The sequence below is a fragment of the Punica granatum genome, chromosome 7, assembly GCF_007655135.1.
Source record: "Punica granatum isolate Tunisia-2019 chromosome 7, ASM765513v2, whole genome shotgun sequence".
Taxonomy (NCBI): domain Eukaryota; kingdom Viridiplantae; phylum Streptophyta; class Magnoliopsida; order Myrtales; family Lythraceae; genus Punica; species Punica granatum.
The window spans coordinates 27,000,063-27,022,995 of NC_045133.1; the positions used below are offsets into that span (position 1 = coordinate 27,000,063).

The 22,933-nt window shown below is 39.3% G+C and overlaps 4 protein-coding genes across 7 annotated transcripts; 2 read left to right on the forward strand and 2 right to left on the reverse strand.

Annotated features, from left to right (window-relative positions):
* Positions 1-1,894: 1,894 nt before the first annotated feature.
* LOC116212644 (lactoylglutathione lyase GLX1-like) lies at positions 1,895-4,000 on the forward strand. Its single transcript, XM_031547277.1, has 9 exons — positions 1,895-2,034; positions 2,126-2,250; positions 2,358-2,482; positions 2,603-2,667; positions 2,758-2,970; positions 3,080-3,127; positions 3,278-3,388; positions 3,499-3,651; positions 3,765-4,000. The coding sequence occupies exons 1-9, from the start codon at positions 1,975-1,977 to the stop codon at positions 3,804-3,806; spliced, it is 942 nt and encodes a 313-aa protein (XP_031403137.1). The 5' UTR covers positions 1,895-1,974; the 3' UTR covers positions 3,807-4,000.
* A 3,132-nt stretch (positions 4,001-7,132) lies between these two features.
* On the forward strand, positions 7,133-12,095 carry LOC116212643. Its single transcript, XM_031547276.1, has 9 exons — positions 7,133-7,757; positions 8,318-8,366; positions 8,514-8,592; positions 8,684-8,729; positions 8,814-8,912; positions 9,066-9,134; positions 9,227-9,611; positions 9,804-9,949; positions 10,057-12,095. Exons 1-9 carry the CDS (start codon positions 7,278-7,280, stop codon positions 11,524-11,526), a joined length of 2,823 nt encoding a protein of 940 aa, XP_031403136.1. The 5' UTR covers positions 7,133-7,277; the 3' UTR covers positions 11,527-12,095.
* Positions 12,096-12,477: 382 nt separating this feature from the next.
* Positions 12,478-18,973, reverse strand: LOC116212645 (autophagy-related protein 8C-like). 3 transcript variants are annotated; one of them, XM_031547278.1, is made up of 6 exons: positions 14,392-14,608; positions 14,250-14,303; positions 13,586-13,641; positions 13,429-13,481; positions 12,989-13,107; positions 12,478-12,889 (listed from the first exon to the last, which is right to left on the reverse strand). In XM_031547278.1, exons 2-6 carry the CDS (start codon positions 14,284-14,286, stop codon positions 12,780-12,782), a joined length of 375 nt encoding a protein of 124 aa, XP_031403138.1. In that variant the 5' UTR covers positions 14,287-14,303; positions 14,392-14,608; the 3' UTR covers positions 12,478-12,779. The 3 variants fall into 3 exon arrangements, with proteins under 3 accessions (XP_031403138.1, XP_031403139.1, XP_031403140.1); XM_031547279.1 differs by having other exon boundaries at positions 14,250-14,300; positions 14,392-14,605; XM_031547280.1 differs by lacking the exons at positions 14,250-14,303; positions 14,392-14,608 and adding an exon at positions 18,922-18,973.
* A 1,185-nt stretch (positions 18,974-20,158) lies between these two features.
* LOC116212739 (CASP-like protein 2D1) lies at positions 20,159-21,614 on the reverse strand. Of its 2 annotated transcripts, XM_031547415.1 has the most exons (3): positions 21,363-21,614; positions 20,897-21,092; positions 20,159-20,749 (listed from the first exon to the last, which is right to left on the reverse strand). In XM_031547415.1, the coding sequence occupies exons 2-3, from the start codon at positions 21,079-21,081 to the stop codon at positions 20,368-20,370; spliced, it is 567 nt and encodes a 188-aa protein (XP_031403275.1). In that variant the 5' UTR covers positions 21,082-21,092; positions 21,363-21,614; the 3' UTR covers positions 20,159-20,367. The 2 variants fall into 2 exon arrangements, with proteins under 2 accessions (XP_031403275.1, XP_031403274.1); XM_031547414.1 differs by lacking the exon at positions 21,363-21,614 and having other exon boundaries at positions 20,897-21,209.
* Positions 21,615-22,933: the final 1,319 nt, after the last annotated feature.

A 22,933-nucleotide genomic window follows, 5' to 3' on the forward strand; every position in this document is an offset into this window, starting at 1 on the left:
TCGAAGATTTTAACAATTACTCACTGTTATCCCTTTAGTTAGATTTGTTTAAGCGAATTATAGAATTGGCTTATGCCAATATATAAATATGCCTCTTCACTGATACTTTTATTTTCCCTCATAAAGAAATTTATATTCCTAAAACTATTTATAGCACAAATGAGCTCTAGCATATAAGACAATTAACTTGAACCAATAATACAAAACAGCTTTAGAATGCAAAATTAACTCAATTAACGAACGAAATATCCTTGAAAAATATTAACTTGCCAAAAAAATTACAAAATATCCCTCAATATCAGGGAATAACATAAGAAAGTTATCTTTGCCAAAAAAAAAAGATGGGGGGCTGGGAAAAAAGAAGAAGAGAAAGATCAACATAGCCGGCCTCCGACAAACTCCGAAAATACTATGGGATACCTTGAGCCATGACGCAGTTTAACGAAGTGAAGCAAAACATATCAATAGGAATTGGCCATCGTAATCAAAACTAGTTTCCCATCGCCACGGCGGAAGTATTGCAAAATTGATGAGGGAATTGAAGTTTCAATTCTAGTGAATAAAATTTTCAATTAGGTACAAAGCAATGTAAAAATCAGTTGTTTGTGAAAACAATTTGGAGATCGAAAAGGCCGAAACCTCTGTGTCAATTGCTAGATGATGATTGAACGCGGTGATTGGAATTGAAAACAATAGAATGAACCAATGAAAAATTGAAAAAACCGGTTGAATAAATAAGACCAAATTGAATTTGCAAAAAATCAGACTATCAGTTCGGTATTAGTCCGATTAATTAGGTTCGGGTTTTGCCCATTACCCGATTACATTTTGTCTCGTGTGTGTGACGATGTGATTGGGCTGTGTCGGATGAGTGAGGGACGAGCAAAAATTATTGTGAGCAAAAACCACTAAATGAATAGTTGAAGAACTATAATTTGAGGGGCAAACTGTGTAAATTGAATGACTAATATTTTATGTTAAAATATATAATGAATGAAATTAATATCCCACCATAGGACATTATTTAATGTCCCATACTAAAAGCATTCCATATAAATAAGGTCCTCCTGCCGGGCCAGAAGCACGATGGATGTTAATCTCTAGCTAGCAGTTCGCAAAGCTTGTGCACGTATAATGAAAGTTCGTGCATGTAACGAAGAATTTCAAGCAATTAGCAATTCGTATTTAATTGCTGAACATATGTGTATATATATACGTACATATATATATATATATATATATATATATGCGTGCTCGGATATATCCTTATTGAAGGCGAAACTCCAAATAATTAAATCTCATTGGTCTTGACTTGACCCCGTCCCGAGGACGACTTCAATTTTATGCCATCGAAGAGGACTTCCTTTCACCGCCTCTCTAGATGTTTGAATACTGACCTTTTCCCGAATTCATTTTTTTGTAACTCCCCAACAGATAATCCATTGACATTCTTATTTGGTCATCGCATTTGCAATTAAAATTCCGTATTTGTTAGTACACAATTTGCCTATCGATCAATTTCACACACTACAAAAAAAATCAAGAGTGTTCTCAATTATTTATGTACCCTAATGGATATTATAGACTTTGATACATATTTTGCACGAACTTTCCTTTGGCATTGAAAAATTACGTCAGTTTCCTATGGTTAAAAACAAATTATTTACAACCTATAAGCAATTTTCTCTGCGGATACGTATATTTCTTCGACCAAAAAAAAAAAGAGGACAAAATATGTGTTTATTTTTTTCGCAAGACAAAAATTTGATTCAAATATTTTGCAAGTAAACGGCGGCTACTCCTCTGACATTTCAACATGTTTTGAATTATATTAAGTGAAAGAAATTATAAAAGTCAAAGCAAAGCAAAGACTATAAATACATATCATGTGATTGGTGTATTTGTCATCATCATTATCATCACATTTTCTTAATCATATTTTTGTTAATATAAAGATTATTATAGTAAGCTAGCATGGCAGCAATCAAACATAATCACTTCCTCCATTCTCTTCTTCTTCTACTGCTCCCTTTGGTGAGTGCTCAAATACTACTCATTTCTCATGAAAGCTTCATCCCTGTTAATGTTTTATGAATTCTCATTTTCTTCATATGTCCCCGATCAGATCGCTTCAAGTATGGCTGCAGCTGAGAATGTCACTCAAGATAACGTGTTGGACTGGGTGAAGACGGACAACCGCCGGTTCTTGAAGGCGATGATCCGAGTTGGTGATCTCAATCGCACCATCCAGTATGTACCCTCTTCCACTCGGACCATTCTTGTCTTTCACGATCCCTAGCTCCTTGATTTTCAATAAATTTAAAGTACTAAATGTTGTTCCTCGATACACTTATCAGGTTCTACACCGAGTGTTTTGGGATGAAGGTGCTGAGCAAGAAAGACTTCCCAGAAGAAAAATACACAAAGGCAATTGTTGGGTTTGGACCTCAGGAGTCTCACTTCGTGTTGGAGTTGATTTACAGTACGTTAAATTTCATACAGAGCAATTCATAGTTCGGCGATTTCTTTTTTCATTTCTTGCGTAAATATGTATGCATATTCATTTAACCGATTCGATCATTTTTATCCCAACTGATCACAGTTCATGGCGTGGAGAAGTATGAGCTTGGGACAGCTTTCGGGCATTTCGGTATCGCGACTCAAGACGTGAGAGCATCGTGCATGTCTGATCATTCGAATCAAAATTTGGAGTTATTTAAGAAACTACTAAACAAAGGTCTTAATGAATGTCTCCAGATTTACGCAATGGTGGAGAAAGTTCGGGCTTTTGGAGCGGTAATCACACGTGAGCCTGGAACCATGGGAGGGGGAAGCACTGTCTACGCCTTCGTGGAGGACCCGAACGGATACAGCTTCGAGATCCTCCAGAGGCCTCCAACTCCCGAGCCCCTCTGCCAAATCATGCTCAGTGTGCTTGATCTCGATCGCGCTATTAGTTTCTACGAGAAGGTAATGCAAATTCCTCTGCCTGATTGTGTACCTTGATTGATCACTCTGTGTCCATGAAGAAAAGGTGCACATTCCGTTTGATCATTCGTCTCTTTGTTGATATTTGCAGGCCATGGGCATGAATCTTCTCCAGAAGTACGACAGCCCCGAAGCACAGGTACACACATATCATTCGATCAGAAACAATTTCCACAATTAGTAATGATGAAATTATTCGTAGTCGAACGCTGTCATCTTGGCACAGCAATGGCGCTTCCCTGTGATTTCGTCCTACGAATCATCTCACGGCTATTGTATCTTTCTTCAGTTTGCTATAGCAATGGTTGGGTACGGGTCGGACCAAACTCAGACGACCGTGATAGAGCTGAAGTACAATTACAACGTGACCGAGTACACCGAAGGAAATGGATACATACTTGTGAGTAACTACTAACTCCCCTATACTGGTATATATATCCAGTCCATTAATTTCAACAATTCGCCGACGATTTTTCCGAGCTGATTGATTCGAAATGTAATTTTTCTCAGGCTGCTTTCGGGACTAATGATGTATACAAAAGCGCTGCAGCCGTGAAGCTAGTGACCGGAGAACTAGGAGGAATGATTGTCAGCCCGCCTGGCCCGGCCCCTAAGACCGGCACCAAAACCACTGTGTTCCTCGACCGAGATGGCTTCAAAACGGTGAGCGATCTACGATACCACTGAGTCTTAAGTACCGGTAATTCGTACAGCTGATTAAGGACATTGTTATCGATGCTAACCCAAGTTTTTTGTACCTTAAATTTGACATTCAGGTTTTGGTGGACAATGAAGATTATCCAGGAAGTGAAAGCTGAACTGTGATTATGTAAAACAAGCCGCGACTGCTCCTTACTGATATCAAGACATCTCTATTTCTTCCCCTTTTCTTGATAAGAAATAAGACATTAGCTGAATAATTTCCTTCACTACCGCGTCTGTAATGGAGAGAAATGTTACAATGTTTTTTTTTTTTTTTGTAATAAGAGTATTTGAATTTCGTCCAGACTAATACTAGTTCTTATTACATTATGAATTATCTATTGCTGAGGTCCGTTGAGTGCTCTATTTTTGACTAATAAGTGCCCAAATCTAGAGAGGACAAACTTTTATTCTCATCATATATAAGTAGGCGGGACGGACAAGGACTCTGATATATAAGATCAGAGAGGACGAAATGAGGAAATTTCGCAAAGAATGAATCACGAGAAAATATCGAAATCAATATATATACATATATTAAAATCACAGGAAATTTGATGTCGTAATTCTTGGATGTTTCTATAGCGCCAACTTGGTTACAACATTTGAAGCCGAGACGACGTAAATTTTAATTAGTATTAGTATGTATTTGTAAGTAATAATGTTGTATTACGATTATTATTATTAATTAATTAAAATTATTTCTGAACCTACTGATCACATCAGTCAAGCGTTAAACGTTTGATTCCGTTCGAAAAGAAAGATCGAATATAAAGGCAGGGAATATGATGATTTGCATTATATATTATGAGGCTAACTAGCTAAAAAACACGAATTTTAACAGATTTTTTTTTCTTGACCTAAAAATGCACAAACTATCAAATTGATATCAATGTTAGCACGACTTTCATTTTTTTCGATCGGTGGGCCTCAATGACACCCATCGCTCGTTCACTCAAGATTATTCATGACAACAAAGGTCTCTCGTGATTTCAATTAGAGGATAGTGACCGCTGATGAGATTTTCACCACCTACCCCTTCAATCTTTTCTTAATTTTACTTTTTATTTTTTCAAATTCGGGCAATGAGGGCCTGATCATGGCCATCGCTGCCCTTATAGGGTACCAGACGACCTCGACTACTTTAATCGACGTGTGTGGTCATAGATTCTCGTTTAAATTAATAAAAAAGTTGAGACGTGCTAAAATTGATATCAAATTGATAATTCGTGTATTTTTAGATCAAGAAAAAAAGTTCGCGATGAAATTAATAAATTGCGAAAAAATTTGTGTAATTTTTAGACAATTAACCCATATTATACGCCGTAAAAGCTTTTATATTGACGTGGCCATTACTACCGATCGAGGAGCGGAGGAGGTTGATGGCCACCGGAGGGGCTGCGAGTGCGACGCACGCGCGAGAAAGAGCGCTGCTGTAAAGCCTGCGTGTGAAAATCACTTTCAAACCGCCATTAAAAAGTCCACACTCCGAAGCTGTGCACGAATGAGGTCACATTGGGCTTGTGATTCCCCCCCTCCCTTTCCTCCCCAACTCCTCCACAGGCGCGTGGGTCTCCCCCACTTTCGAAGTTAATATTATACTTTTTTAATTACATTACAATAATTTACAAATGACACTCTTTTTTTTTCAGCAAAAAGTAAGTTCCTCAAAAACTTGATTTTCCTGGTCTGCTAGATAGTTTTTATTTTTATGGTAACTTAGCCGAGTACTTTAAACAATAAAGCATTCACCTTAAAAATGACAAAATCTTATTTGTGGAGCCGTAATGTTGATATAGTATCAAATGATTACTTCTTGATGGATTCTTAAGGGATGTAATTGGCTTTCTTACCATTAAAAGAAAGTAAAAATGAAATCGTGTGAAAAATTGCATTATGTTATTCTCAATTTATAATTGAACAAGATAAGAATTATTTAGGGTGAGTTTGATTTCAGAGTTAAAGTAATTTTGATTTTTATTTTGATTTTGATCGTAGAAAATGACAAATGAGATGAGATTATAAATTTGACTTGGAAAACGTGTATTTTTGTTGTGTAGTGTGTTGAGTTAAAATCAAAATCATGATTCTAAAATCACACTAACAAATCAAACGCAGCATTAATTTGTCAATAATAATGAAAATGATTCTCTTTGATTGGGAATGCATACTAATAAATACATAGTTTTTCTTTCATAATCCTAATAAATTCTTTTAAAATGGTAACTTGGGCTGAAAATAATAGTAATAAAAGGCAATTGTTGTATTAAATGACTTTTGTTTTTGAAATGAAGTTTTTACTCCATTAATTTAATTTGGAACGCATTGGATGATCATTTTGCATATTTACAAAGAAAAAATTAGGTCGATGGAAGAAGAACGACGGTAATAGGACTCTAATGCATATGGAATACAATATAGCATTAGATTACATTCCAATATCTAGTTCATTAAATCGTCTATATGTTATTTATAGTGAAATTTAAAGAGTATCTCGATAAAAAAAGAAGGAAGAAAATAAAAAAAATTACACCCCGTTTGATTTCGCAATCAAAATTTTAAAATTTTAACTCTAACTTTAACTTTATTCATTATACAACAAAAATCACCACCACAATTATTACTTTTTTTTTTCTTTTTCTTCAATTTTTTTAACTATTCAATTCAATTTTTAATACTAAATTCTCTCAACTATCCATTACTTTTTTCACAATTCAACAATACAATTAGTACTTTCTCTTAATTATTTATTACTTTTTTACAATTTTTCTCATAATTCAACAATAAAATCATTACAATTCAATTAAAATCAAAATTCAATTCCACTTAACTCTAAAACCAAACACATATTTATGCTGCGTTTGGTTTCAAAGTAGAATTTTAAAATCAGACTTTGATTTTGAAAAAAAGTAGTATAAATAGTTATGTATGAGGCTCATCCTTTAACTTTGTATGAGTTATTTTTTTTGTTGTAGAAAAAATAGTGATATAAATGAGACTCATTATTTGAATTTGTATGAATTATTTTATTTTATTGTGAGTAAAATTAAGTTAAAGTGTGATTTTAACTCATACTTTTGAAACCAAATAAGCTATTAATGTTTTACAGTGGTACGCTTGGCGCGTGACTGTGCTCGCGCGTAATTCTGTTTTTATTAATTAAATCGTGTTAAAATGGAAAAAGAGAAAGGGGGAAAGCGGGCTAACGACAACACAAAAGCAGTGCGGGCAGCAGGCAACGGAGACACGCAAACCCATCACGGGTAACGGGCAGTCCTCCCTAGCCTGAGCTCATCCACTTAACGCCGTTAAATAATAACAATAATAGTATTAACACCAAAGGCAGACAGGCGGGTATCAATCATTCATCGGCCCCAACCTCTCCCAGAGCCTCAGGTTCGGACCGAGGTTCGGGTCATTAAAGTCTTCTCTCTCTTTCTCTCTCTTGGAAAAAGCCAAAGCTCCCCCATCGAAATAATGGAACAAAAGGAGGAGAGAGACAGACTGAGGACTGTGAATTTCTAGAGGGAGAGGGCGGGGAAGGTGAGGGTTTTAGAGAGGGAAAGTGAGCTTAGCGGGGCGGGGAAATGGGGCAGATCGTCAAGAGGAAGAAGAAAGGGAGGCCCCCGAAGTCGGATCTGGCCAGGAGGGCGCTCGCGGAGGACCTTGAGCAGGAATCGAGGGTCCGCCGGAGCGTCCGCCGCCGGAATGTCAGGTACAACTTCGTCGACTACGACGACTTCATCGACGACGACGATTACTTCGAGGAGGACGAGGTGGACGAGGAGGAAGAGCGGAGGCGGGAGAAGAAGGTGAAGCTCGTCGTGAAGCTGAACCAGGGGGGGCGTGGGGTCCACGCGCGTGTTGGCGGCCCGTCGGATGAGGAGGAGGAGGAGGAGGCCGAGGCCGAGGACGACGGGCGGGAGGAGGAGGAGGATGACGATGAGGACGAGCGGGGAAGGAAGGTCGTGAAGAAGAGGAGGATCAGCAGCGGCGGCGGAGGGGAAGATGAGGAGGAGGAGGACGACGACGAGAATGAGGCTCATCGTGGCCCCGATGATGATGAGGTATAGACCAGATAGGCGCGCAGATCCGACATTCAGAGCTCAGCATTTTGCAGAGAATTAGCTCCGAGAGAGAAGCGAGAAGTGACTGCGAAGTCGCTCACTCACACACTCACTCACTCACTGAGTTTTGTTTCCAAAGGGACCAGAGACCAGACTTCCATGATACTCTCTCTCTTAAAATTTCTCTCTGGAGCAGAGGGGATTTTATCTCTGTCTCTGTCTCTCTGTGTCGGGGTGGCTTCGAGAGACAGAGAGAATAACGGTCGAGTCAACTGTCAAAAACTAACGCAAAAGAATCTGATCACACTCCCAATGGAGAGTCCCACCTCTCCCCTCCTCTCTCTCTCTTAGCTGCCAATTTGCTTCTCACTCTCTCTCTCTACTTACTTACGTATTGTCTGAGCCTTACCTGTCTCTGTCTCTGTCCGTGTCTCTATCCCCGCACTCAATTCATAAAGCAAAGAGTCTCTTGTTTATTTGTATATTCAATTCGCTTTGAGCGGCTTCAGATTTTGTTTATGGGTCTGACGTTTGGAGTTTGTGTGTCTCTGACTTGACAGGAAAAGGGACCTGTTAAAGGGGACTCCAAAGAGCTCGACTCTCCTCCAGGTCTGTTCTTGTTCAGTGCTTGTTGTGTTGCCTTTCCTTGATCTTACAAAAAAATGAAATTTGAACTTGAGTTGTGGTTTGGGTTGACTGAAGTGATTGGTGGTTAAACTGAATTGGTTTTTTTTTTTTTTTTTTTGCTTTGGACAGGAACTCCGGCTGGAGCTGTGTCCAGTGTGCCTCTGCCCGATACGAAGAAACTTGAATTGATACTCGACAAACTTCAGAAGTATGGCAATTCAAGAAATTTCCCTTCTTTGGTGATTTTCCTGTGATCTGCTGGTGATTCTTACAATTTGGGCTTCCTGAATCTGTGACAGGAAAGATACATATGGTGTTTATGCTGAACCAGTTGATCCTGAGGAGGTATGTTCAGGATTTTGTACGTCTCATGTGTTTTTTATATTCCTGATGTCTCTACCTTAACAATCATTTGCTCCTTGTTTGAAGCTTCCGGATTATCATGACGTGATAGAGCATCCAATGGACTTCTCGACTGTGAGGAAGAAGCTTGCGAATGGATCTTACTCTACGTTGGAACAGTTTGAGGTGAGTGTCAAATGGATTATGGACAGTAAATAGAGATGCCATGATTTTATTGAAGTTTAACTGCTAAAATATGATGCTTTTCCTTTCTTTCTTTCCTTTTTCCCCCCCTCCCGAAGGAAGTATAACCTTCCAAGTTTGTTCACTCTGATGCAGAGTGATGTCTTCCGTATTTGCTCAAATGCGATGCAATACAATGCACCAGATACGATATACTATAAACAGGTGCCAAGTTTCAGATTGTTCTTCCTTCCCCTTGTCTTATATTTCCATCTAGTTCCAGGTTTTGATGATATGCTCTTGTCATTGTTAAAAAGGCACGTACCATTCAAGAACTTGGCCGGAAGAAATTTCAAAAACTGAGGACCGACTATGAACGATCTGAGCGGCAGCACAGGTTGGAACAAATCACCAAGAATGACTTTGATAGCTCTGAGAAAGAGCTCAAGTCTGAACAAAAAATGAAATCCAGTGTCCCGTCAAAGAAGCATGTAAAGAAGCCTCCATCCCAGCCCTTGCTAGAGCCTGTTGGTTCTGATTTCTCTGCTGGTGCAACTCTTGCTGTTGGTGGGGACTTGCAGAATGTTCCTCTAGCAGATCAAGTGGGTAACCATGAGAGGCCCAGCAATAATGATGGGATTTTGGATGGTAGTCCCTTCCTTGCTGAAAGTAACCTGGACAAGGGTGAAGACCTATCTACAGGTACTTAAGCCTTTAGATCTCTGTCTTTGTGTGTGTCTTATCTTCATTGTTGGGATTAAGGGATGATTTTGGTAATGGCTTTCTTCGCTTGATTGTTGGCTACTAGTATCTTCCACGTGCAGAGACGGATGCTGTCATTGTACTTTTCAAATTTCAAAATCTCATATGCCTACTGTTGCTCTTGGTTTTCAGGGAAAGGTTTATCCACAAAATTTTGGCGGAAGCCTACTGCCGTTGACGAAAACCGCCGTGCAACATATAACAAGTCCAATCAACCAGTTGTGAGGGCAGAGTCCATATTCACGACTTTCGACGGTGAAATCAAGCAGCTTGTTGCTGTACATAATCTATAAACCCTTATTCTTTGTTTCCTTTTGTTTAGGGGAAGGGGCGGGTTATGGAATTTCCAGCTCCAATACTCACATAATCATCTTCGTTTTCGCAGGTTGGGTTACATGCGGAGAATTCCTATGCTAGAAGCCTCGCTCGTTTTGCTGCAACTCTTGGCCCTATTGCTTGGAAAGTTGCCTCCCAAAGAATTGAGCAATCATTGTCTGCTGGAAGCAAATTCGGTCGTGGTTGGGTTGGAGAATATGAGCCCCTTCCAACTCCAATTTTAATGGTTGATAAGCGTTTCAGCAAAGAATGCTTCTTCATCCCAAATTCACAGCCAAACCTTGATTCAAGAAAGGATTTCAAAATACCAGCTCCTGTAAGGGAAGATCCTGTAAGCAACTCTGCATCAGAGATGAAACCAGGTCCAGTTCATATTTCCTCGCCGCACGGTTCTTCTGGGTTTAGACTGAATGTCGCTGGTACTGCCAACCATCAGCAACTACAAAGTCCAGTTTCCCGAAGCCCTGTAGGGACCGGCAGCAAGGTTATAAAGCAATTTGAATTGAACTCTTTACCTCCGACCAGTCAATGCGATGGTGATTTTGTATTGGAAAAGAAGCGTATAGATAATTCAGATACAGGGGCTTTGAGGCCGGGAGAGATCAACATGAAGAACTTAAGCCATCCGCAGAGGGAAGTTTCAGTTCCAGATGCAGTTGCTTCCCGGTCAAAAGAGATTGTATCAGCTACCATAAGTAGCCCACGATCAATGCCTTTTAAGCAGCCAGATACTAGTGGAGTGGTGGGCAGAGGATTATCTAATGGGAAAATTGTAAACAATGGCTTCGATAATGGCAGGCTTAGCTCCCCATCTAATGGTCTTCCAAATGAAATGCAAAGGCCACCTGCGTTTTTCCGCCGACAGGACCAAGGGCTCAGTGACCCAGTTCAGTTGATGCGGATGTTAGCTGAAAATGCCCAAAAGCAACAGAATCCTCAAAAACATTCAGGTGATAGTACACCAGCCGTGGCACCTCTAGTTTCTTCCATGAGAAGAGATACTTCCGGTAATGCTGCTACAGCTGCTGCCTCTGTTTGGATGTCTATAGGAGGCGGCGGGTTTAAACAAGCCACAGAAAATTCCTCTAGCCCGAGAAGTCAAATTCCAACTACTACAAATTCACCTTTCAACTCACCTCGTGAACTTCATCATTCACAAATGGCACGGATACGGGGTGAATTTCCCACTTCTTCTGGAGGGACCTATTTCCAACAGGAAAAGGGTAACAGTCCACTTCCACCACCATTTATGCAGCAGCAAAGTCCTGTCAGCCTACCCAATGACGGACAGTTCTCAAATCGACCAATGGTTTTTCCCCAATTGATGAATGCTAACTTGTCTAGGTTCCAGGCCCAGACCCCTTGGAGGGGTATTGCTCCGCACATGCAGCAGAGGCCAAAACAGGAAACTCTTCCTCCAGATTTGAATATTGGGTTCCAGTCACCGGGATCACCTGGGAGGCAGTCCTCTGGTGTTAAGATGGACTCGCAGCAGCCTGACTTGGCCTTGCAGCTCTGAGCATAGATAGGTCTCTGCATGAAAATGAGTGATTGCCAAGGAATGGAGTGGAGCACAGCAGCCCTCTCCCAGGATGATGAATATTTCTCTGAGAAGGGACTGCAACAGGCCTGGTTGTTCCATTATCAGTGGAAAGGCAAGATAATCCAATCCAGATGACGTTGGAAGATTTGATGTCTTGAATCTTGGATTCAATTGATTGGTTGGAGAAGCTCGCCGGGTTCATTTATATGAGTAGCTTTGCTTGAATAAAATATAGATCACAAATCCCTGTTAGCTAAAAAGAGCAGATTTAGGTTGGACATAAGAAATTTCCTGACGATTAGACAGTTTCCGGTAGCTGGGGATCATTGTTGAGGACACTTAACCGGTGCTTTAATGATGCGAAATTTCGGCTAATGATGGCAGAGTCGCCTCATGGGGATGTAAAACTGGGGAGGATGAATATTTTTGTATGTTGTGTAGGCTGCTTAAGAGTGTACGTTGCTATGCGGAGTAGTTCGATGACTTGTAGTCTTTGTACATTAGAAACCAGCAGATATGAAAGGTTCGTTACTCAAGTTCATTTATACTCTTGCCTTACTGTGCGTGCATTCTGCTTGTTTACCGTTTGTTGGAATCCCGGGGCTGCATCGACCTCCTTATTGTTATGGTAGTACCATTTAACATTTCTCAACCAATACCGGCCAATGCTTGTCTGGGTTATTCAAACGCAGTGGCTACTGCTGTTAAATGATAGTGGAACCTAATGCTCCGGATTTGTGTGCACAGGTGTGTTGAGATAATGAAATAGTATAAATCCGTCACGAAATAGCAAGGCTGACTCAATGATAAAAACTGGGGTTTTTCATTACCAGAAATCCTTAGATATGTACACATCATGAGCGATGACGCGATAAAGGATTTTTCCATTACTAGAAATCCATAGATAACACATCATAAGCAGGTGTGTTGAGACAATGAAATAGTATAAATCTGTCACGTAATAGCAAGGCCAACTCAATAGCGAAATATGGGGTTGTTCATTACCAGAATCCATAGATATGTACACATCTCAAGAGAGAACAAGATATGGGTTTTTTCATTCCTAGAAATCCATAGGTATGTACGCATCATAACCAGGCATAGATCAAGCACTCACGTGACGAGAGAACTTAGGCGTTTACTTAATGGGACCTTGTATTTAACCTCAGAGGATGATACGATCTAAGAATTTACACCAAACATCTTATGCTGTCGATAGGCAGTAACAGTCAGTTCGAGTCCGCTAAGGGCAATCCAAATGTGTTTTCACCACTGTAAGTCATGTAGAGAAACCCATCTTCATCTTTGCTTTCCTCGTAGATTGTGGACATCATGGCAGCTACAACGCCATTATGAAAGAAGAATCAACACCAGGACAAACATAAGTCTATGCAACAGATATGGTTTATTATGGCATTTGAGGGGAATCTTCTCTTACCAGTTGGGGGCAAGATGTTCTTGACAAAGATGAATATGGCCTTCTCAGCACTGAGCTTGATCCTCTTCCGGACCACATAAACAAACTGCCCTACAGTCAGATCAGCAGGAACCAGATACCTGCATTTGTCACATTGTAAAATCAGGAAATCTGTGAACACGTGTAGTAAGAACCATTGAAATTAAAGAAAGTCCTTGCAACAGGTCGATTCTTGGTGTCTGATTTAGGCAATAACATTTCAAGATAAAGGTAATCATGGTTCAACATTCAGCAGCCTTGTGTTACAGACAGTATGAGAAGCAATAATGTCGCAGAAGAATAACAAAAGTTAAGTTACAGATCACTTTGACAGATAAGTCCTCAAGCATGGAGAACAAAGAAGTTAATCTATAGGGAGAATAATGTTGAGAATCGAACGGGATCAGTGGGGTTTCACTCACTTCTTCTTATCTATGTCAGGGATGTCACTCCTTTCAGCTTTCTCCACGATAACCTATCCGCCACAGAACATAAACAATGACGAAAATTTAGGTCACTATGATTCAAACCATCCAACAAAACTACAAAATCATGATACTTGTTTTGCAATTTACATACCGGTATTCTATCCGGGTACTTCTCCCTGATACGGGCAGCTTCCGCCTGCCTCCTCTCTGGAATGAATCAAGCAACATAAAAAATAAGGACTTTTAAGAAAAACTAGTGTGTGTCAGGTTTATAGAGCAGGAAAGGAAAAGAAAGAAAAAAAGAAGAGAGAGTTAAGAGTTTCTGATAAAAAGAGATTTTGATGAAGGGGAGGCCTTCAAATAGGTCGTGACTACAGTGTCATGGTACATGTCGACGAAAGGACAACAAATGCATGTACCTTTCATCTATCATATTATGATCCAGTATGTTAAAGATGGGTCTTAACAAATTTCCTCTTAACATTGACAAGAAGAGCTACGCAGCACAGCACCACCAGGGCATTAATCAAATATATCTAAACGAATTCTTCAATCAAGTTAATTAAGACAGTCCCGCCAGTGGAACAATCTTAAACGCAATCATAATTGTCCCCCAACAACACAATTTCAGCCCAAATAGCTATGAAACAGGAAAAGAAGCAGAGCTAATTACGTTTGATCTAATAATTATGTGCTTCACTCATTAAGATGACCTGTTCACTAGAACAACATCCGATCAACGAAGCAGAGGAACAATTCAAGGCGAAACCTCAAAATTCAAGGCATAGCGAGAGAGAGAGAGAGAGAGAGAGAACCGAGAGGGTGTTCCAGCTTGAAGGAGCTCTTAGCCATGGAAAAACAAGCGGCTGCTGATCAAATTAGGGTTTTATTAGAAGACCTTCACGGGAGCAAAAAATTCGAACAGAGATGGCTTGAGACAGAGAGCGACAGGCTTACTCAATCAAAGAGAAGATCGGGGAAGAAACTGAAGATGAGCTCCGGGAGATCGTCAAGGAGTATAGATCAGATGATGCAACCAATCTTCCACGGGAAGGAAGAAGAAGAAGACGAAAAGGAAAACGACGAAGGATCAGTAGGAAGGAAGGATCGTCGAGAAAAAGGAAAGATTTTGCTTATGAGTAATGACGACGACGATGAGCCTCTCACATCACAAGAGAGAGACAGCGCATCCGTTATTTATAGTAAGAACTATAGCGGCAGATTCAAGCTCCCCGTCAGTATTACTTCGCTGCGATAACCCCTCCGACCTCCTTTGCTTTTTACCTCCGTTTCCCCATTTTATTATATTCGATTAATTATATTGGTGTATTTATTACAGGAAAAATAACGTTACGTATCTCAGCCTTTACATGTTATCTTAGTTTTATTCTAATATCGATTTTTTTTTAAATATCCTAACGTTAATGGTTTGGTTTCAAATCTATCCAACTGTAAATATTTCATCCATTTTTTACAGAATTGATTCCCGATACAAATAAAAAATTACACCACATATCTCAATTTTTTTTTTATTTTTCAGTTTTATCATGACCTTTTGATGCTTTTTCAATTTTATCCGGCCGTTTTGGTAGTTTCTTAGTTTTATCCTAATCTTTTACTGTTTTCTGAAAAGATTGGGATAATATTGAAAAAAAAACAAAAAGGTTGGGATAGAATTGAGCAAAAATTTAAAGGTTGAGAAAAAATTGAGAAACAACAAAAAAGTTAGGATATATGGTGTAGTTTTTTTCTTATATCGGAATTCCGTAAAAAATGGATGGAATATTTACGGCGGGATAGATTTGACACCAAACTATTAACGTTAGGATACCTCAGAAAAAAAAAATCGATGTTGGAATAAAACTAAGACAACATGTGAAGGTTGAGATATATGATGCAATTTACACTTTATTATATAGGGAAAAAAAATCATCGCACTTGTTTCTTTCCATCAAGCAATATTTCATTTTCACAGAGGTTTCTCTTTCAAGTTTCAACACGTTCATGAAGTTTAACGTGATCTCCACCTCTCCTTTGGATTCTACGGTATCAAAATATGTTTGGGTCCGTGCGATTTGATGGATATGATTGATTGATTTATTCTGGTAGCTTTATATATTAACGAAATGAGAAGGAAGCTTTATTCATGAAATATTTATATATTTTGTCTACCTATATAATCGAGAAACGGAAGAATAGTCTATTAATTATCGACTAAATGACTAGATCCAATAAAATTTTTGCTATTAGTATATCTCATATGGTAACATAAACTCAGAGATGGGATATTGTCTGAGATTCTTGATTTTTTCAAGGACAAATAACTGTTCTCCTGTCGAATGATGTTATTTGGTTTCATGAGAAACCATTCTCAATGGTACATTCAAATTAAATGAGTTCTCACACCGATCCCATCGCACAAATATGCAATTAGAGAAATATCAAATCAAAGCTCAGAGAGAGAGAGAGATCACAAGATGATCATGCAGAAGCTGTGTGATGTCAATCGAAATCAAGTCCAAAGACTCCAAACCCAGAGACATACAATGTCTATATATAAGGGAAGCAAAAGGAAGGCTGTCACATTACACCTCACGGTGAAAAATGTATAAAATGTGTCCTTTCCGCTGAGCGAAAAACAGAAATGCATGAGGTACAAAGCAATGGAATTGGGATCCTGAGAAGCTGAAAAAGCAGATGCAGCTAGCTTGTCGATGATGATGATGATGATGGTGATGTTCCCATATATGTGGGAAAGCACAGCTTCTGCGGAAATGATCTTCAGCCACCGTCACTCTTCTACGATCATACTCCATTAAAAGGCAACCCGCATCTCCTGCAGCTGCTCCTCCTCCTAGTCCTACTGGATTATTATTCCACAGCTTCCTCCCAACTGCCACTACCTCTATCTATATCGCAGACTATTACAACTCACAGCCAGCCCAAGAGCCATCACTAGCCAGGTCAATAATCCCTTTGAAGGGCAATCAAAATTCTAACAGATTAAATTGAATCACAGATCCCGATATCGACTACTATATATACATGATCAGCAAATCATAGAGAAATGATATAATATTAATATGATCGAAGACACTAAACTCTTGTTAGACAGTACATCATCAAGTCGACAGCAGAGAATCTTTTTTATTTTTTCCTCGCATATAATATCTATACAAACAGTCTTCTTATTAGCTATATCAATTACCTGCAGGAAGTTCACAAAGGTCTCCAGATTCCGAAGAGCACCAGGGGCTTCCTGGTTCCCATTTTCTTCCAGAATCGGTCTCAAGATGTCAACTTCTCTATGGATCGCATTTATCTTTTTGGGGGGCGGGGGGAACATCAGCATCGTTTCTCTGTTACTTACGTGTTCACCCATACAAAACCCTTAATGAAACCCTAAAATTCTCACCATTAGATCAGGCATATCCATATCCAATTTTTGTCCCATACCGTGGATTGTTATCAAATTCTCTGCAAGTTGCTGCTGAGAATGATCAGCCACACCACCAGCGGCCTCTATGTCAGGGATGTCGCTCTTTTCAGCTTTCGGCTCAATAACATATCCGCCACGCAGAACATAAAATACAGCAAAAGTTGACATCATTATGATATCCAAACCATTCAACAAGTCTACTAATCATGATATATGTGTTTTGCAATTTACATACAACAATTTCTCTACGGATCGCACTTAGCTGCCAAAAAAAAATAAATCAAAATCGTTTCCCTATTACAACTTTTATGTTCACATATACAAAACCCTTAGCTAGGTTTGACCGTTGGGTCAGTGATAGGGTTAGGGATCGATGGGATGAGCCAGCATTTATAATGCGGTGAGACTACAATAACCTAATAATCAAATATGTGAAATGCGTTTAGATCTAGGATTCTAATGACGAACATATCCCTTACCTATCAAGAAAAAAACTTACATATTCCACAAAATGAGTATTTAAAATATCAAAATATATTCTAAAATTAAAATTTTAACAAAAATATATGTAACTGTGGTGGCTGCCCCATTTTTTTTCTCTCTCTCTAGAAAGAGGAGGTGGATCGAGGATGCGGTGGCCAAATTCCGGCTACCACAGCCCAGATTGAGATCGCGAGTGATCATAGAGGTCATCAACAATCTCAATTGAAGTTGCAGTGGTCGGAACTGGGCCATGACAGACCCAATTTAAATCTCTTTCTCTTTTTTTGAATGAAGAGAGAGGAGGAGATGACTTAGGAGCGACGCGAACCTGACGAACACTACTACCGCCCCAAGCAAGGTTGCGCGGCGAATTTGCCAGTGATTAAAAAATAGGTGGTAGTTTTGAAAATTTTGAGGGCTTTTTCATCTTTTCGTGCAAAACACTATCCACTCTTAATCTATACCCCTAGTTGGGATAAAACCCTTAATTTTTTTATCCAGATGAATTCCAAACGCAATCCCTATCCTATCAACACCAAATATGGGTCTAAAATTTTACTAAAATCCTATCCTAGATTATATCTAGATGATCAAACGTGTCCATAATGACATGAAACCTAAAAATTCACCAATTGATCAGTGGTATCTTTTTTTTTTTAAAATTGTGTACCAAAGCCTGGAATTCTCTCTTATACCGTGCAGGTCGCTGATCAGCATTATCAGCCACGCCACCAGCAGCATCTATGTCAGGGATGTCAATCCTTTCAGCTTTCGGCACGACAACCTATCCGCCAGAGACGCGAATAAACAAAATACAACAAAAGGTGACATCACTATGATCCAAACCGTTCAACAAATCTACTAATCATGATTTTTGTTTTGCACTCTATCCGGGTAGTTCTCGCCTCGGGCAGCTTTCGCCTGCCTTCTCTCTGGAATGAAGCAAGAATAATTAATAAAACGGCAGGCTTAGAATATTTATATATGTCAGGTTTATATACGGAGCAGAATAAAAGTAGAGTTAAAAAGAGTTTTGATCATATGAGCAACAAATGCATGTGCCAATTCATCTATCATATTGTATATGATCATATCATGTCAAGGATGGGTCTTATTATATGTATATATATAATATCCTCTTATAACATTGACAAGAAGAGCTATGCACCACAGCAGCACCAGGGCATGCATTAATCAGATATCTAAACAAATCTTCGATCAAGTTATTAAACAATACTGTAAGACAGTCCCGCCAGTGGAACAATCTTAAACGCAATCATGCATGTAATTGCTACACCTGTTAATTTCTCTATCATAATTAATTCTCCCCCAGCAACACACAATTTCAGCCCAAACATCTTTGAATGAACCGGGGGAAAGAAGAAGAAAAGCTGAGCTAATTGCGGTTGATTTATGTGCTCCATTAGCATGAGTTTTAATTTAGTTCACCAGCTAGAACAAAAATCCGATCAACAAAGCCAAGAAACAACTCAACACGGGGGGCGAAACTTCAAAATTCATCAATGCATATATAGGAAAAGGGAGAGGGAGGGAGTGAAGAGTATCGAGAGGGTGTTCCAGCTTGACGGATCTCTTGGCCATGGCAAAACAAGCGGCTGCAGATCAAATTTAGAGTTTATTGGAATTGGAGTAATATTTTCCCTTGTATTTAATTTGACAATACAAGAGGCATATATATATATATACACAAGAGGAATGACCAAGAAATATCTCTTATAGTAGGATATCTGTACAAGTTAATATGACACCTATTACAATATCAATTACAAAATGAACCTCACCAGCTCGATGTAGCATATTGTCCCACCTTTAATGTTATCTCTCGTATATGTGTCGATATGTTTAATATTATCTCTTTAATATTCTACTGATGATATATATATATTATATCCTTATGAGATATTATGTTATAAAATAAACATTATATTTAGCAAGTATATCTATTTCTGCACTGATTACAATCCCACGGACCTCTATAAATAGTAAATACGCATACACATAGGTTTTTTCTCATACAAACTCATTTAAAATGGAATCTTCCCCTTTCTTGCAGGTTGTTTGGCACTCATGGACGTTATATACGTGGTTTGCAAGTGATCAATATCGGATTTTTCCGGACGATCAACATATTGATATAATATGATTATCGTTAAGCCCTCTAAAATCTAAATCCTCTATCTAAACCATCTGTCTGCCACAAGAATTCTCAGTGAAAATTGGGCGGAGAGTCCTCAGGTGGATCCATATAGAATGAAAAGATAAATTTCCACTTGATCTGAATTTCTTCCTTTCTGTAAGTCATACATAAAATGAAAGATTGGAACGGAAAGCTACTTTGGCAGCCGGGGGGGTGGGGGGTGGGGGGAAACCCAATAAATCCACAACACTTGGCAGTGGCACGGCCACTAGTGGTAGGTGAGGTGAAATAAAAGAAAAAGGACTCGTCTGAAATCCGAATTACTTTCTTTAAAATGCAAAAAGAGTTATAGCACATAGATGGAATTCAAGAGTTCTTTAAGATAAACCACGAAAACTTATTGCCTTTCACAAGATGGACAAATTTCAAAAATTCGAAGTAATTTTTGAAAAGATTCAGAATATTCACATAAAATCTGTCTATCTATAGCTTGGCCAATGAAGAGTTTTGTGTGTGTGTGTGTGTGTGTGTGTGTGTGAACATTGTGTATTCTTTCATAAAAATATAACATATAATATGGTATATAGCTTTTCGAATTTGAAATAATCATAAGTTCTGACTTATGTCAAAGAACTCCTTATAAATTTAATAGGACAAAATTATCAAAATTGAAAAGACAATAGAACTATACACGTGCGAATATATATCATGTTCCTTTATGTAAGCTTAGAAGCATACTACTGGGCATCCTTATCGGAGTAATTATTCTACTAACATGGACAACATGTTCGCGCCGTTGATACGACTAGCTAGTCATATATGCAGAGGACATTAGAGCACAACTTTCAGTTTATCAGTTATCTCTTCGATCTTCTTCTTCTTCCTTGGAGGAAACACAGGGAGGGTCGAACACGCTGAAGGCCCGGAAAGCCGAGATCACAGAGAGGGAGAGGAAGCAGCAGAGTGCCAAGGCATGGAAGACGAGGCCGATCCCCATCCTCGAGCAGAACTTCCCGAATGAGCTGCAGGCCTCACTCCATGTCACCTCCCTGTCCCCTTTGTATCCTAAGTAGACTATCTCGGACACTGCTGCCACAGATGTCACCATCAAGTATGCGATAACCTGATCAGAGAGGAAGAAAATCCAGGCTTTGATGGCCAAAACACGGAGCCACGACGATGCCGCAGACGTAAAAGCATAGGCCGCACATATTGCACTTATCAAAACCATGTACCTGCAAGGTGACAAAATCCAGACAACTTAGTAATTAGTATACTTAGCATCTATGTCCGTTCGATTCAGCATAAATTCTGGTTTCTGCCCATTTGTCTTCGATGGATATTTCAGTTTGCATTAAAGAATAAGCAACGAAAGGACTTACTTGAGGCCAAGGAGATTGTGGAACTCTATCTTCCCGAAGGTTTCGTTGCTCTGGTGGTCGGTCACGGTGAGCGAAATGCTCGCAATGCTCAACGGGATCGCGGAGACTCTGAGCGTGCAGTCGAGCATCTTCAGGGCCGGGAGCTGCTTCGGGGTTGAGCTGCTGCCTTCAACTTCGAGGCTCATTCTCCTGAACTCTATGAAGCAGTCCCAAGAACAGACACAGAGTCAGAGTTTGTGGTGGTGATGAGGAAAATTTGTTCTGTTTGATGAGAAATAGAAAACGTCTGAAAGACAATTGGGGCAACAAAGGTTATATATATATATATATATATATATATGTATATGTATATATCATATGACTATTGATGTGTGGGAAGTGCGCGTGCTGATGCGTAGTGGGGACGAGGGAGGAGTGAGAATTAGTGGGGCGTTGGCTTTCTCTCGATGGAAATGATTGATCATACCTTGCTGTTCTTTGCTCCTTTATGCCACCGGAATCATCGGATGGATAAATAATACGCGTATCGATCCGTGACCATCGGATAAATTCTAAGCGGCGAAGATAGCTTGTCAAGATGCTGCTTCGAACTGCTCAGTATCTACTCGCTGCGACGCCGATGCCCAGGGAAAAACACGGAAGCCGATTGGATTCATTGCCTTGTGCCGGCACGTGATGTGTTAGCTGGGATTCGAGGTGTCTATGTAGAATGGGGTTTGGTAAGTTTCCTTGTTTAGGAACAAGCATATGAGGGGATGATGCTTTGCTAATCCCATTTTTCTAAATCGGCCCACTGATCATGATTGATTGCAGAGTTATTAGTGTATACCAACCAATTAATTAAATTAAATTTCCCATTTGCTTACCTCATGATGACGAGCGAAATGAGTCGTTTCTGCCTATATATATGTGTTTAGAAAGCCCATTGGGTATTGATCCAAACCCAACATATGTCTGTTTAGTTTGCGTTCTTGAACGTGGATGGGCTTGAAATGCTTTTGAGCCCAACATTCGGCTAAGTACACCCTCTAATATATTACAAACTGTGTTCGGAAGAAAGTAAAAAAACTAAATGATAATAATAATGATGATGATGATTATTATAGTGATGATGATAATAATAATAATATATGTATGCGGACCGTATTCGGGATATCGAATCATAGTTAAGAAGAAGTCATATTCCGGAAGCCCCGGGTCGACTCCCAGAAGCTGAACTCCGTTCTCCACTCGACCGTACCATGAAGATGCGAGCATTCAGTTGATGAGTTTTCCTTAGGCCAGCGGCAGTAACACGTTCGGCATTCACCTTTCGTCTCCATCTATATGGTGATGTGTTAGCTGATACTATATTGATTTACTTTGGACCAAAAATTGCAAATTATAGAAAATTTCAACGTCATTCTAATTAACTCCCATCGACCATCTGGACTTCTCTCGGACTAGGAAGTTGACAGGTACAAATGATGTCTATGTAGTATTCAATCAAAAATTAGGACAAGCTTGTGTTATAAGATTCCCCAGAATTAATCAATCCGATCTCTCATTTTCCGTGTGCCTTTAATTAAGCTTTAATTAATTCGCCCAAGAAAAGTAAGCTTTAATTAATGACCAAAGGACTTTTAAAAAAAAACAATTATTTGCACCCACAACAACTGACAATTATTGCTCGTATTAATTAATATTATCTTACTAGCCACGTGCATAAATTTTACTGTTTAGGGATTAATCCCGCGTCACCTTCGACAGCGACCCTTTTAAAAGCTATTTGGGATATGTTTCGTGTGGAGGGTGAAATCGGAAATTAATAAAATACTTATTAAAAATCAGTGTCACCTTCTATTTTTGAATTATTATTCATAATAATCCCCGACATCCTCAAGTTAGATCAGGTGAAGCTTAGTAATAAAAGTCAAGCGGACTACACTGACTTGATAAGCCGTGTAGAAAACTATCCATCTTTTCAATTGCGCGTGTATGTATATGACGAACGCATGGGTAGGAGTGCAAGTGAAAAATCTAAAACCCCAAAGAAAA

Bases quoted from the DNA above. Each gene is read 5' to 3' on its own strand.
- LOC116212644 (XM_031547277.1), top strand. From the start codon at position 1,975: ATGGCAGCAATCAAACATAATCACTTCCTCCATTCTCTTCTTCTTCTA. The intron at 2,483-2,602 runs GTACGTTAAATT...AACTGATCACAG, and splicing joins CGTGTTGGAGTTGATTTACA to TTCATGGCGTGGAGAAGTAT. The intron at 3,389-3,498 runs GTGAGTAACTAC...AATTTTTCTCAG, and splicing joins AAGGAAATGGATACATACTT to GCTGCTTTCGGGACTAATGA.
- LOC116212643 (XM_031547276.1), top strand. From the start codon at position 7,278: ATGGGGCAGATCGTCAAGAGGAAGAAGAAAGGGAGGCCCCCGAAGTCG. The intron at 7,758-8,317 runs GTATAGACCAGA...CTGACTTGACAG, and splicing joins GTGGCCCCGATGATGATGAG to GAAAAGGGACCTGTTAAAGG. The intron at 9,135-9,226 runs GTGCCAAGTTTC...ATTGTTAAAAAG, and splicing joins ATACGATATACTATAAACAG to GCACGTACCATTCAAGAACT.
- LOC116212645 (XM_031547280.1), bottom strand. From the start codon at position 18,958: ATGGCCAAGAGATCCGTCAAGCTGGAACACCCTCTCG. The intron at 13,642-18,921 runs ATACTCTTCACT...GATTCATTCCAG, and splicing joins CAAGCTGGAACACCCTCTCG to AGAGGAGGCAGGCGGAAGCT. The intron at 13,482-13,585 runs GTATGTAAATTG...TGTGGCGGATAG, and splicing joins AGTACCCGGATAGAATACCG to GTTATCGTGGAGAAAGCTGA.
- LOC116212739 (XM_031547415.1), bottom strand. From the start codon at position 21,081: ATGAGCCTCGAAGTTGAAGGCAGCAGCTCAACCCCGAAGCAGCTCCCG. The intron at 20,750-20,896 runs GTAAGTCCTTTC...GTCACCTTGCAG, and splicing joins CACAATCTCCTTGGCCTCAA to GTACATGGTTTTGATAAGTG.